Source organism: Globicephala melas, chromosome 19 (genome assembly GCF_963455315.2).
Source record: "Globicephala melas chromosome 19, mGloMel1.2, whole genome shotgun sequence".
Classification (NCBI taxonomy): Eukaryota; Metazoa; Chordata; class Mammalia; order Artiodactyla; family Delphinidae; genus Globicephala; species Globicephala melas.
Genome location: NC_083332.1, coordinates 45,045,533 through 45,060,977, shown reverse-complemented (window position 1 = coordinate 45,060,977; position 15,445 = coordinate 45,045,533). Strand labels below are relative to the sequence as shown.

The window sequence follows — 15,445 nt, the reverse complement described above, 5'->3', positions numbered from 1 at the left end:
CAGTGGTTAAGAATCTGCCTGCCAATGCCGGGGACACAGGTTCAATCCCTGGTCCGGGAAGATCCCACATGCCGCGGAGCAACTAAGACCGTGCGCCACAACTACTGAGCCCATGTGCCACAACTACTGAAGCCCGCACGTCTAGAGCCCATGCTCCGCAACAAGAGAAGCCATCACAATAAGAAGCCCGTGCACTGCAACAAAGAGTAGCCCCCGCTTGCCGCAACTAGAGAAAGCCCGCACGCAGCAACGAAGACCCAACACAACCAAAAATAAATAAAATAAAGTGGTTAATTAAAAAAAAAAAGAATAAAATTTCTTTCAGATTAAATTGAGAAAAAAATGACAGATGCTGCTTCATTTCATTGAAAATACAATTATTACAGTTAATTTGGCAAACCGTCTAACTGGGCAGTATGTCCCAATCTGCCATTTCACTTAATAGCATAGCCTTTATACTCCTTTAGTAGAATGAATAACCTAGAAATTACGCTTAGAATTACTTCCTATATTATCCTAGAATTTTCCAGAGTCCTTCAGATCAATCATGTTATCTCCACCACGTTTTATGTTAGAAGAAAAGCTGAAATAGCTCCTAAGCTTCTGTGAACCACCCCAACTGTCAAAATGAAGTACTGTATTCAAGTATTGTTTTAAAAAAAAAGACATGACAACAACTACCTTAAGAAGCATTATTTTATTCATTCTTAAAATTTCAATGAAAGAGTCAATTCCAAATAGTTATATTGAGTTCCAGAAAGGTAAAAATTCTGGATCCAAAGATCATGAAATCTAAGCTGCTCTTTTAGAGTTTCTGTAATCAAACTTCTTATTGATTATTGGTGCTGCTGGGCAGAATGGTAGAGTGAAAGGTAAGTGGTGATAAAGACCAGGCGGTGATATGGACCCTGCCCTTGGGGGACTAGCACCATGAGCAGGATCTTTAGAACAAATCATAAAATCACACACACACACACACACACACACACACACACACACAAACATACACACACATTTCTTTGGTATGGTGTCAACATTTTGGAGACATGGAGCGTCTTCAATACCTAATGAAAGCTATGGACCCTATTTTCAGCAAAGAATCCATGTTTGCATATAAAAAAATTTGTGTATAATTTCAAGGGGATTATAGATTCCGAGAAGTCCATGTACAGACCCCAGGTTAAGGACCCATTGCTTCTGGCAGTGTATGGAGATCCATTCAATCACTGCCTATTCACTTTTTTTCCTACCAAGAAGAGAAACTGTAGTTTCAATAAGAACTATTGATTTTGACATATTTCCATAAAGACTTGTAAAGACAGCAATAAGTTTGAACTGCTGAAAAGTCACATACTATAAAATTCTCTATCTAGTCCCTAAATTGGTCCCAGGATAAATTATTCCGAGGGGTTTTTAAATAAACATGCCAAAAAATATTAAGCTCTTTCAGTTTGGAGGCATAGTTATAACCGCAAAACCTACTAATGCTCAACAACTCTCAGTAAATTAGTAGCTTAAGTTTGTACTGATAATTCTGTTTTCAATGTGTTTTTTCTATTTTCCTCAAGACTCTCATACTGAATAAGTGTTTTAAAACTTAACCAAATTAACCATGAACTTAAATAGTTAAATTTAAACACTTTAACAAATAGCAGCACTTTGAATGTGATGTGACATCTGAGTAGCTGCCACCAGTTAAATATTACATGGACTCTGATCAACAAGAACTTATGGGGCTTCCCTGGTGGCGCAGTGGTTGAGAGTCCGCCTGCCGATGCAGGGGACACGGGTTCGTGCCCCGGTCCGGGAAGATCCCACATGCAGCGGAGTGGCTGGGCCCGTGAGCCATGGCCACTGAGCCTGCGCATCCGGAGCCTGTGCTCCACAACGGGGGAGGCCACAACAGTGAGAGGCCCACGTACCACAAAAAAACAAAAAAAACCACAAGAACTTATGTTCGTAGGTAATAACATCTACACATCACCTAGAAAATGGAAATAATTTAAAATACACTTGTGAGATGTAGGAGAAATAAAATTATCCGTTCCACTAACACTTGTTAGCCGCCTTCTAAACAACCCCTAGAAGAAACAAACCCCCATCATAAAATTACCATAAAAGAGAGCTTTGAGACAATTTCCCTTAGGATTAAGTCTGACTCTGAACACATATATACCATTCTGAGTGTCAGAGGGAGAACTGGATTGTTATGGTGTTGAGGGTGAATATGTGTCTGCCTTTTACTCCGATTCACTGGCAAAGACTTTGTGAAGTAAGTGGGCTTGTTGTGATGCAGAGCTGTGAGGCTCCAGTAAATTGCACCTATTAGCTAGCATCTAGGAAAAACCTGGAGGATCATTTAAGGCTCACATTTCACTTAGAGATATCAATAAATAGCAGCACCTCAGCTGCTTGAGTTTCTGGTTTCCTTTCTATCAGCGCCCCTTAGTGGACGAGTCACAGAATGGCCTTTCGAGTACAATTAAATCTGAAGAGAGACAGCAAAGGATGGGTGGACTCACCAAACGGCCTCTTTGATGGTAATCATGATGCCACCTTGAGTGGCAGCTCTAAAGTGGCACAGAGAATGGAGAGAGGGCACAGTTTTGTCCAACCCTGCAAATCCTTTCAGGCTAGTAATTGCCTTTTTCCTCTCCAGTTTCCCCAGCATCCATAATAAGATCTCTTGGCAAAGTGACCTGGCAGAAAAAAGCAGTTATAAATGAGCTTGTCATCTTACTCTACACATTTAACGAGCTAACATAAAAAAAAGAAAGAATAAAAGTCAGGTTCCATGCATTCTAAAGGTTGGCACAATCATCTAGTACTACTGAAGTGCAGGAGTGGAAACTATGCTTCTTGTGAATTTCAGAATGCAAATATCCTGAAATTCAGTGAGTGACTGACTAATCTCTGGTTGTAGAAGCAGCCCTGATACGACACATGAGCCCCACATGATTTTTTTTTATTCCAAATGAACTCATTGCCTTTGAATCAGGCACTGTGAAAGAAAAGTTTACAGTGATCAAACCATCTAAGACGGGGACCAATAACTGGAGACCAAGAAACAGCACACCAACAAATTCTTGCTGATTCCTTATCCCCTCTTATCCGTGCCAATCAACTAGGACAGGAATGGAATAAACGTTTGCTTCTTCCTTCTCAGTCTTTGACGAGGACATGATAGTGCTGTGAGGACTTGGGCTTCAGAACTAAAACAAGAGTTATTATAGGAATGGTGTTTTGAAGCCAAATGCACATATTTATAGCCTCCATCTTCCACTGCACTTTCTCTTGTCACTTCCCTCATGTCTGTGGGCTTCAGTGATCGACTGACCAAAAGCTAGAGAGTTAAAGGCAATATGTAAGCTTCAAATAATATGCAAGACTGAGTACTTCGCTTTATCACTTAATGATGATAGTGACTATTTATTGAGCTTATTATTTGCCAGGGACAGTGCTAAACACTTCAATGCATAGTTAGTCTTCATAATAACACTATGAAGAAGATACTATTACTGAATATGAGATTACATGTGGCGGATTTCCAAACACCAAAAATCAGAATTCTGTAGGATCTTTTTCTTTAAAATTTTTCTTGGAGTATATCTGATTTACGATGTTGTGTTAGTTTCAGGTGTACAGCCAACTGAATCAGTTATACAAATACATACATCCACTCTTTTTTAGATTTTTTTCCCATATAGGCCATTAGAGAGTATTGAGTAGAGTTCCTTGTGCTATACAATAGGTCCTTATTATCTATTTTATATATAGTAGTGTGTATTTGTCAATCTCAAACTTCCAGTTAAAGTCTTAGAAGGAGGAAGAAACAACGTAAATCACTGTGAAAACAGAGCTGATACAAAATGAGTCCTACTTAAATTCCAATACAAAAGATTACTTTCTGGATGACTAAGGAATCCCTTCATTCTCAACAACACTGTACAGCACTAACACCAAATCCAAGCCTAAATTACAGAGTGCCACATTCAGATCCAGATTTCCCCAGCTTGATTTCTAACTACTCACAAGGTATTTATGATCCAACCTCTATTTCCTCCTCCCTAGACATGTAATTCCAGTATTTCTCACTGATCAAACAGTGGCATGTTCATACGTGTAAACGGAGATTTCATTTCTGATGTCTAAGAGGCTGAGGAAAGTCATTCTAAACACTAGATCCAATCCCGTGCAATCTGCAAAGCTCTCTTTCTTTTCTAGAGGACTGTCAAATGTTCTCCTGACTTTGAAAGAAAAAAAAAATTATAAAGTGGCATAAGTCATATTCAAAATAAGAACAACATACAAGAAAGACTTCAGTATTTACAAACAATAAGGTTCTCTAGATTGCTTACCTTACGTGAGACACACTGTGCTTGGTAAAACAGTAGAGAGAAAAGAGCACTCCCAGGACAGGAAGCAGGGAATCCATCAAAACTGTTAAAGGTTCATTCCCGACCACGTACACCTAGGGCAAAGGAAATGGTAGTACACTGAGTGCGAGGCCGGAGCAATGGGAATCAAACACCATACACGAATTAGCAGGGCTTGGAGGCTTATCTTAAGCAACACTCTAGCCCTGAGGTGAACAATTGTAGCTCTAAGCCTAAGGAAACCATCTGGGATTAGCAGACAGGCTGCATCAAAGGAAGACTAAAAAGGGAGCATTGCTCTTTCATGCGTGCAGCCTTAAGAGCTGCTGGGTGAACCAGGTAGGTGAACCCATTTTCTGACCCCTTCCTTTCCTACTTCTGACTACCTCAAGAGTCTCTTCACCTATTATTCATCAATACAATAATTATCTTACTGCTAAAGGCCCTGCTATTAGAAACTAACAAGCAATGACAACCAAATAGAAAAGCTTAAGACTAGATTTGAAAGAAAACAAAGCAAAACACAGCTTGCTCTAGATTTGTCATTCTTAAGATGTAACTGTCACATGGGCATGTCCTATTCTCTCCAGTTCAATAAATGTGCACCTAGATCTGCACTGGCTTCACAGGGTTAAGTGTGTGAGGATTCTGATGTTTATTAACAATAACTATGTTAACTGTTTTATTTGTACCTTTTAAAAAGGATTCAACAAACTCTTCTGAATCTACTGGAATCAAAGTACTGTTCTAAGCACTGTAGTGAATATAAAAGTGAACAAGAATTGTTCTCTCTCATTGCTTGTGATCTAACAGGAAAAATAAAACAAACCAATAATAATAAGATTAATGTTAATATTATTATTATTCAAGGTGGATAATTTAAAGTATCTTATGAAGTGCCAAAATGCTATTCAAAACTCCAATCAAACACAATAGGATTTTACTTCACTTTATTTTTTAAAATTCTACAAGCTTACTGTTATTTATTTATTTATTTATGGCTGCGTTGGGTCTTTGTTGCTGCACGTGGGCTTTCTCTAGTTGCAGCGAGCGGGGGCTACTCTTCATTGTGGTACGTGGTCTTCTCATTGCGGTGGCTTCTCTTGTTGCAGAGCATGAGCATGCAGGCTTCAGTAGTTGCAGCATGCGGGCTCAGTAGTTGTGCCTCGTGGGCTCTAGAACACAGGCTAAGTAGTTGTGGCGCATGGGCTTAGTTGCTCCACGGCATGTGTGATCTTCCTGGACCAGGGATTGAACCCGTGTCCCCTGCATTGGCAGGTGGATTCTTAACCACTGGACCACCAGGGAAGTCCCCACAATAGGATTTTAAAATGCAATTCTGTTCTAATAAATTAACTAAAACTTGATGGTATAGACAATAATAATAATAAAAGAAGAAAGAGGATCTGACAATGATTACACACTTAATATGTGTTCCAGAAACTATGCTGGGATTTTTATCTCCCGGGTACTATGTTAGATTTTTTAAAGAGTTTGCACATTGAAATTATAACTATCTCACGAAGTCTGTATTAGCAGACCTATTTTAAAGGACAAGGAAAGGGAAACATCAAGAGGCTCTAATTTACAGAAAGACGATTGAGGTAGAAATCAATGATGTTTATGGGAAACTAAAGGTCATGGAGGCACAAGCTGGAAAAATCTCTGTGCTTTTCTAGAGAACCCTGTCCCTTTAATAAATCAAACCTAATTTTTCACACTCCTTAAGCCTCCCAACTCCTCTGTGGAGCCTGATAACGAAGGAGCCAGCTTCCTGTGCATGATCTAACCTCCATAAGCCCAGCTAAATGAGGTGCAGCACTGTATGTCAGTGTTCAGAAATAATATGTGGGGCTAATTATGATATCACCAATTACAGGAGGTAAAAAAGAGATTCCCCCAGATAACGTAAGGGCCTACTGTTTGCCTCTGGATTGTGTGTTCCAGAGGTAATCCCTAAGGAGCCATCCTTCCTTACCAGCATCTTTAGTACAAAAAAACAAACAAACAAACAAACCAATGAAGCTAAATCTTTATGATTTACTGGGCTAAAGCACTTCAAACTTTAACATGAATTCAAATCAAGCACCTTTCTCAGAGGTATATGCTGTTGTTGATAAACTCCAATTTTTAAATTCTCTTCTTGTACTTTTCTGTATTTTCTTACAAGGAATACAAAAAAACTGCACAGCTATTTATACATATACACATGTGATTCATTTTTATGTAAAGGTTCAGCGTATGTTTACTGAGTGCCAACTGTGTGCCAGACACGTCTGTGGTTCTGCGGATACGGTGGGAAACGAATTATCTGCTTCAAAGGAGCATACATTCTAGTGAGGGGACAGAAAATAAACAAATATATAATATCAGACAGTGACAAGTGCTAGAAGAAAAACAAGTTTAAAGGGATAGAGAGTGATGAGGGGAAGAGCGTGTGGAAAGAGGGAGAAATTAAGAAAAACTCTTATCAATTCACCAATAATCCATTAAGTTCACAGATTAAGAATAGAGAAATTTTTTTTTCAAAGTGGAAAGATTTAAAGTCTCCTTTGGCTCAAACTGATCAATGAGTTTTCTCTATGAGAGCTCAAAGAACTTGAATGGCCTCTGCTTGACACATACAGGATTGTCACCTCCCTTCCAACATTAATAGTTAAAATTCCTCCTTGGAGTGAGCCCTAATCTACTTCTCTTTAAACATCCTTAACGGAAGTGTATCTATTTCCAAAAATTTTGGACTGGCCATCTATAAACAATCATCAAAATCCAGTTCTATTATCCACCTCATGGATTGCTCTGCATCCTAACGACAAGATTGCACTTTATAGATGAAAGACAGGCAGTAGTACTTATTAAACGGACCCAGCTCAAGTTCTACCTCTTCCATAGGCCTGCTGTATCATTTCACTGTCGAACTGTTCGTTCATTCTCTAATTCAAATATTCATTAAGCATCTAACCACCATTAATGACTTTTCTCCTATAAATTCCAAAAGCATTTTAGAGCTTGTAACACATAATCAGTTCTTGAATATATAAGTCTCTGACCTCTTTAACTAGCCTGGCATGCAAAAGTCAAGTTCCCTACTTCAGCACCTGTAAGAGTAGATGATTAAGTTGTGTTACCTGAGTTTTTGGTGAATAAGCCGTTTAAACGCAGTTGTACACAATTTAAAGGAACACCACTGGGGGACTTGCCTGTGGCACAGTGGTTAAGAATCCACCTGCCAATGCAGGGGACACGGGTTCAAGCCCTGGTCTGGGAAATTCACACATGCCGCAGAGCAACTAAGCCCGTGCACCACAACTACTGAGCCTGCGCTCTGGAGCCCACGAGCCACAACTGCTGAGGCCGCGTGCCACAACTACTGAAGCCTGCACGCCTGGAGCCCATGCTCCACAGCAAGAGAAGCCACCACAATGAGAAGACCACGCACCGCCATGAAGAGTAGCCCCCGCTCACCACAACTAGAGAAAGCCCGCACACAGCAACAAAGACCCAACGCAGCCAAAGATAAATTTAAAAAAAATAATAAAGGAACCCCACTGTTACTGCTTTTATAAAGCAAACAATAACTACCACTTATTGCATGTCCACTTAAGAATGAACCAGGTATTCAGCTAAACATTTAATATACAATCAATTCTCGCAAGAGTCCTGCAAGTTAAGCATTTTATTCTTATTCTAAAACTTTGGAAAACTGAGGATCAGAAAAGCTATGTTAGTTGAGCAAAGGTAAACTGTCAGTAAATGACAGGGCCAGGATGAACCCAGATCTGTCTGACATAAAATCCATGCACAATCCATAGAGAAAGAAAGTGGACTAGCAGTTGTCAGGGCTGAAGGGAGGAAGAAATGAGGACTGAATGCCTAATGGGTATGGGGTTTCCATTTGGAGTGATGAAAAAGTTCTGGAACAACAGTGATGATGGCTGTGCAACACTGTAAATGCCACTGAATTATACACTTTAACATGGTTAAAATGTTAATTTTATGTTATGTCTATTTTACCACAATGTAAAAAAGAGCAAAGCATGTACCCCATGGCCTCCCAATACTAACCTCCTCCTGTACATAATGATATTTTTATTTCTTCAATCCCTAACTTTATCCCTGCTGTAGCCCCTCAGATTCAGTGGATCCCAGCTTGTCAGACTATTAATGACCCTATTCCTGTGACCTCTGCCAAGTAGGGCTGAAGTTCCCAGTGGCACCATGGACAGCACTCCTGTGCAGCCTCCTCTTCCTCCTACTGAGAGTCTTATATAGCTCCTTTCTACCAAGTCTTCCGGTAGCTCTCCAGGGTCACAGTTTAGCCAGTTCTTTCCAACGACAGTCCCCTCCTTCTAATCTCTTGCCTCACATTAAACTCAGATGCAGGTTAACAGTTTGGTCTGCACCTGACATCTAACATTACCCGCTGCTTATACTCCCAAAGTGGAATCTGGTCACTTTTCCCTTAATGTGGATTGCCCCACATCATTGACTTGTATCTGGAGTTTAGTGACCCATAAAGGGACATGGGAGGCTGGACTGATTCAGTCAATGCTGCACTGTGATCTCTTGGTGCCAGCACTGACAATGACCAAATACCCCAGAAAAAAAGAATCTTCCAATGAAGTCATACCACATACGGAAAAAACTGTTGGGGCTAGTTCCTCTCAGTTTCCTGCACACTAGGCTGGTGACAGTACCGACTGAAGAAGCAGTGAAGGCACAATAGGTAAGTTGTTCCTGCCCCACTGAGGGGAGGGCCTGCCTGCCCCGCCTCTGGGCCCTAACACCCAAGTGTTGTGGAATTTCTTTGGACTCTGCTTATGTGCAGTCTCTTTCTAGTAGGGGGTCTTCCCTGCTCACTAGGAAGCAAAGTGGGGTAGAGATTCAACTTCTGAAACACAATCTAATACTTGATATATTATTTCTACCTGTTGTAAAGATGTTCCATATCATTTGGAAGTCTCCTTTTTTTAGCAGTATAACTATCGTGCATGTTTCACATAGGGTTGTCTGTAAATAATTCCACTGAGCAGTTGAGAGACTTAACATGAATCAATTGATTTCTCTGAGTCTTAGTTTCCTTATCTGGAAAATAAAGAGGTTGGATTAATCAAGCTTTAAAACTCTTTCCTATCTACTCCAGCATTCCCTGACTTGACCGCAAGTTTGCTCATGGTCTTCTATACTTTTCTGGTACCTCAGCCATTAAGAGGTAAGACTAGTTGAAAAAAATGAAGCATCTCACCCCAAAATTTTTGAAACGTTGAATCTTCAACTTGACCAAGATGTAACAAATTTCTAACCCATCCTCAGGAGCTTTCTGTTCCATCAGTTCTGAAGTTAATACTCAAAAGATGAAATCCTGTTTAGCTGAAAGGTTTTCTGGTAACTCAAGTTTACTTGAGGTATCTGTACAACTAGGGATCACCAAACAAAATACCAAGAGATGGGAAAGCTGAAGCAGGGAAGGTATAGACAGACTCTCAAGGTACCTCTTTAATTCTTTGGTGTGAAAAAGCCTCTCTGAGAGTAAGTGAAATGGTGCTTTGAAGAAAAGTGGAATTTCTGTAACTACCTGCGGCTTTTCCAGTATAAATGTGTAGGACAGGACTGAGGGGCAAAATAAGAGGCCTGTATGGATCTAGGAAAACCAAAACGGCTCAGAAAAGATTAGTCAAGGAGACACATGGGTACCAATGACCCCACTGGGAACCTGGGGATTTCCTCATTCCTTTCTGGGGATTTCCACATTCATTTATGAATGCATCTTGGCTTTCTAGTACAGATCCAGCCCTGAGAAGAGGCCTCTGTGGTTAAGCCTCTCGATCCTTCATCTAAACTTAGAGGACTGGTGTTCTAACAAGTAAGAGAGGCATGTTTCTTGGTACTCTTAACTATGAATCATGCTCTATTGTAACTCTTTGTTTGCTTCACTGGGAATCAGGTAGCAGCTGATTCTTAATCATTTCTGTATTTGTAAACCAAGCAGAGCGGCAATCAGTAGGTACTTGGTAAATTTTTTGGTGACTGATTAACTGAATCAAAGAATGAATGGGGCTTCCCTGGTGGTGCAGTGGTTGAGAGTCCGCCTGCCAACGCAGGGGACGCGGGTTCGTGCCCCGGTCCGGGAGGATCCCACGTGCCGCGGAGCAGCTGGGTCTGTGAGCCATGGCCGCTGAGCCTGCGCGTTCAGAGCCTGTGCTCCGCAATGGGAGAGCCCACAACAGTGAGAGGCCCGCGTAACGCAAAGAGAAAAAAAAAAAATGAATGAACAAAGCAGACTGACTGCTGTTTACTTTCTCAAAAGTTCTACTTTTGTGGGGAAGTTACAATGCCCTATTTTCATTTTTTCTTTAAAAAAAAAGCTGAAGCTAGAAGTTATCAATCAATGCAAATTAACTGAACAGAATCACAGAACTTCAGCCATGGAAGGGAGAGCAGACTGAACAATAGAAGATTTGATTTTATTATATTGGCTTGTTCAGCATCTGTCTTCAGTGTCTGGAGGACTGAGTTTCTCTGGAAAGATTGACTGGAAATTTGAATTTAAGAAGAAAGGAAAAACCCAGAGGAATCAAAATGGTCAAAAGTATTAAGAATAGGACTTCCTGGTGGCGCAGTGGGTAAGACTCTGTGCCCCCAATGCAGGGGGCCCAGGTTCAAGCCCTGGTCAGGGAACTAGATCCCGCATGAATGCTGCAACTAAAAGTTCACATGCTGCAACTAAAGATCCCGCATGCCACAACAAAGATCCCGTGCCCCAAGTAAGACCTGGTACAGCCAAAATAAATAAACAAATATACATATATATATATTTTTTATAAAGTATTAAGAATAAATACATGTTTCTGGTTCAAAGCAAACAAAACCGAAAGCAGCCCTCATGTGCTCATTTCATAGACTCCCATTATATTGTCAAACACATCCCTTAGAGACGGCTGCAAAGTCACCGAAAGAGCACTGGGAAGTCAGGAATCAGGAAACGTGGGTGTAAACTTTGTTTCTGCCACCTATGTGGTTGCCCAAATCCACACATTAAATGAGTGAAGATGGATAAGACATTTAAACCGCTCTAGGTCCCAGTTTCCTCATGGATAATATAATGTAGGCGTTAAGCTTTTAGCATAAGGACCAATTAAGATAATTCACGTTAAGGGCTTCCCTGGTGGCGCAGTAGTTGAGAGTCTGCCTGCCAATGCAGGGGACACAGGTTCGTGCCCCGGTCCGGGAAGATCCCACATGCCGCGGAGCGGCTAGGCCCGTGAACCATGGCCGCTAAGCCTGCGCATATGGAGCCTGTGCCCCGCAACGGGAGAGGCCATAGCAGTGAGAGGCCCGCGTACCTCACAAAAAAAAAAAAAAAGATAATTCACGTTAAAATATTTTGTAAAATATATAGCCATATGCAAATGTTAAGTTTATTCCTAAATATTCTTGTTGATGCTACTGTGAATGGAACAGTTTTCTAAATTTATGGCCTTATCTTCTGCAGGGATGTACATGTATGGAAATACAAACATCATGAGCCTATTCAGAATCAAGCTGACTAAATCCTAACATTGAAATTCAATACAGGCTGGAACTTGATTCTACCCCAGTTAAAGATTAAACTAGTCAAATGCTGCCTTCTAAAATATCCCAGTGATCCTTTTGACAGTAGTGTTCTAGAACTTCTAATGCACTTACTGAGTTTAATTAAGACTTAGGAGAAGCGAACCAGGCAAGTTTTACTTAATATAGTATTTTGTACTGTGCATGCTTTCAGAGCATAATGCATAAAACAGTCTTAAAAAAAAAGTTTCCCTGAACCAAAAAGGAACTGACAGTTTTTTGAGCACCTTTTAAAGAACGCAATGACCCGGGCTTCCCTGGTGGTGCAGTGGTTAAGAATCTGCCTGCCAATGCAGGGGACACAGGTTGGAGCCCTGGCCTGGGAAGATCCCACATGCCGTGAAGCAACTAAGCCTGTGTGCCACAACTACTGAGCCTGAGCTCTAGAGCCCGCAAGCCACAACTACTGAGCCCACGTGCCACAACTACTGAAGCCAGTACGCCTAGAGCCTGTGCTCTGCAACAAGAGAAGCCACAACGAGGAGCCCGCGCACCGCAACGAAGAGTAGCCCCCGCTCACCGCAACTAGAGAAAGCCCACGTGCAGCAACGAAGACCCAACAAAGCCAAAAATAAATAAATAAATTTATTAAGAAAATAAAGAAAGAAAGAATGCAATGAGTCTAACAAAAGTTACCTTATTCAACCACCCGACAACTCAAGTGACACATTTAAGTCAACTAAAGTCCCATGGATAGTCAACCCTGGAGCCAAATTCCAATCTAGGTCCATCTGACTCAAAAGGCCAAGTGCTTTTCACTACACTATACCACAGAATCTGAACTGCAGCATTTAGAAAATCTAATGCTTAAATCTCACACATCCTTGAAGGATACTTCTTTTATTCCTTTGCATGTTATTCAAAGTCACAGTTCAACAGGAGATGGAAACATCCAGAAAGAATGATTGCCTTTAGGGAGGGTCCACAGGTGAGAGGGAGACTAACTTTTCACTGTAGAGCCTTTGGCACTTATTAAGTTTGTACCATGTGCAAATATTATCTTTTCCAAACAGAGTGAGAGAAAGAGAGAGAGAAGGGAATGTTGGTCCCGGGACCAGCACTGTCACTCACTAGTGTGATTTGGGACAAGTCACTTCACAATCTTTTGGATTTTGTTTCCTTTACTGTAAAATGAGGGATTAATTTGTCAAAACCCAAAGAATGTACCACATCAAAGGTGAACCTTAATGTAAACTATGGACTTACAGCGATATTGACATGTCAACATAGGTTCACAAACCGTGACAAATACACCGTCCAGTGTGGGATGCTGATAGTGGGAGAGGCTGTGCACATGTGGGGGCAGAGAATACACAGGAACTCTCTGTACTTTTCACTCAATTTTTCTGTGAACCTAAAACTGCTCTAGAAAATAAAGTCTATTAAAAAAAATGAAGGATTATACTAAATTATTTCTAAAGTTCCTTCCAGCTCTAAGATTGTATTATTCTAATTTACTCTACACAAATAATTAAAAATTCGGAAGGAGGAGTCAACTGGTCAATCTGACAGAGAAACTTTAATTAGAAATTCATTAAGATTAGATGGGGGGAAAAGACGTGAATAATCAAGGTCAAGATTTCCTAAACCTGGAAACAGAGAGCGAAAATGGAAATGAGAATGTAGAAAATAAACTCATTAGGTACCTTCTAGCCTTTCCTATCCTAAAATTTCTTCTGCCTTTAGGGAGTCTTGGGCAAGTACTGTGAGGAATACTAAAAGGCAACATCTCTCCACCCCCACTATTGAATTCTGGCCATTCCTCTTAAGAGCAAGAAAATATCCAAATCAGAAAGAACTGGAATTCTTTTACCCTGCCCTACCCAGAACCAGTCTCTATGCAATATGGGCCTCTCTTCACCTCTGTAGGCAAAGAAAAAAACACGACTCCCTCTCATACCAGGGAGGACAAAAGAATATAAACTTTCTAGAGATTAGGCCCCAGACACTCAGAGGCAGAGGGGACAGAATGGGAAGCCACTGGACTAAAAGCTATTTGAGCAGCATATGCCCTTTTTGGCTTACATAATTTTACCAGAAATAAGGTACACACATAGAAATGACAAGAATTATTTATGCAGATGAAGTACAAGTGGCTATGCCAAGTTTTCATTTCAATTCAACTAGCATTTGTATATATACCTGTACTGCTGAGAACTTTCCACCTGGCCCACCAGAGCCACACTGCTCTATTCCCTGCTGTATGTGAAGGATGCAAGTGTAAAAAGTCCTTCCCTTGTCATTGTTCCTGCCATAAAATTTTCATTCAGAGAGCTGAGAGTTTATTCCTTTAAATACCAAAATGTACTTATATTTTAACAATTTTGGAAGGAAATATTTCTAAAATGAATTATATGCAATCCCTTCCTTCTTAAACAAAGTATACTGAACACAGTGGTCCCAACATACTTTGCTTTTCAACTGATTATGCCCTTTGGGGGTATTTTTTCTGTCTCTTTCCTTGGTCCTCTCTGCTCTTGTCATTGTGCCTTAGTTAGTCTAACTAACTTCTAATTTGTTACTTCTAATTCTGCTATGGTCTTAAAAATCAGATAACCAGTCTGACCAGGACTGTGTATAAAGCAAAGAAGAAACTGGCTCTGAGGACTAAGGGGCTCTGCAGTTAGACTGAGAAGGCAGCCAGATGGACAGCTGTCATAACACAGGTGACATGGGGTGTTAAATTGGAAATGTCAAGTGAAGCACCAAGATAAAATAGACTTAAAACTCCAAAGTAAGACACCAGACCATGATGAGATCAAGACTATAAAAACTCCTCATTCAGAAAGAGGGTAGAGAAGATCAAAGGTGTGGAGACTGAGAAGAGACTGATGAGGAGGATTTCTTTAGAGAAAGCTGTTGGTCAGAGTGAGTCCAATCCCACAACCCACCAATGATAAAAAGACAACCCAATTTAAAAATAGGCAAAAGGGGCTTCCTTGGTGGTGCAGTGGTTAAGAATCCGCCTGCCAATGCAGAGGACACGGGTTTGAGCCCTGGCCCGGGAGGATCCCACATGCTGCAGAGCAACTAAGCCCGTGCACCACAACTACTGAGCCTGTGCTCTAGAGCCTGTGAGCCACAACTACTGACCCCATGTGCCACAACGACTGAAGCCTGGCGCCTAGAGCCCGTGCTCTGCAACAAGAGGAGCCACCACAATGAGAAGCCCACGCACCGCAACAAAGAGTAGCCCCCGCTCACCACAACTAGAGAAAGCCCGTGCGCAACAACGAAGGCCCAATGTAGCCAAAAATAAATAAATAAAATTAATTTTTAAAAAATAAAAATGGGCAAAGGTTCTTAACAGAAATTTCTCCAAGGAAGACATCCAAATGGCCAATAAGCACATGACAGGCTGTTCAACATCATTAGTCATTAGGGAAATGTAAATCAAAGCCACAAGGAGATGTTACTTTACTCCCACTAGGAAGGCTATTTTTTAAAAAAGGATGATA

General features: G+C 40.9%; 1 protein-coding gene across 1 annotated transcript in view; it reads right to left on the bottom strand.

Moving 5' to 3' along the window:
* TANGO6 (transport and golgi organization 6 homolog) overlaps window positions 1-15,445 on the bottom strand; it is a 177,469-nt gene that overhangs the window by 126,034 nt on the left and 35,990 nt on the right. Inside the window, exons 8-9 of the mRNA XM_030863529.3 lie at window positions 4,359-4,471; window positions 2,523-2,699 (exon numbers count right to left, since the gene is read on the bottom strand). Of these exons, the coding sequence (XP_030719389.1) occupies window positions 2,523-2,699; window positions 4,359-4,471 (290 nt within the window). The remainder of the gene's footprint in view (window positions 1-2,522; window positions 2,700-4,358; window positions 4,472-15,445) is intronic.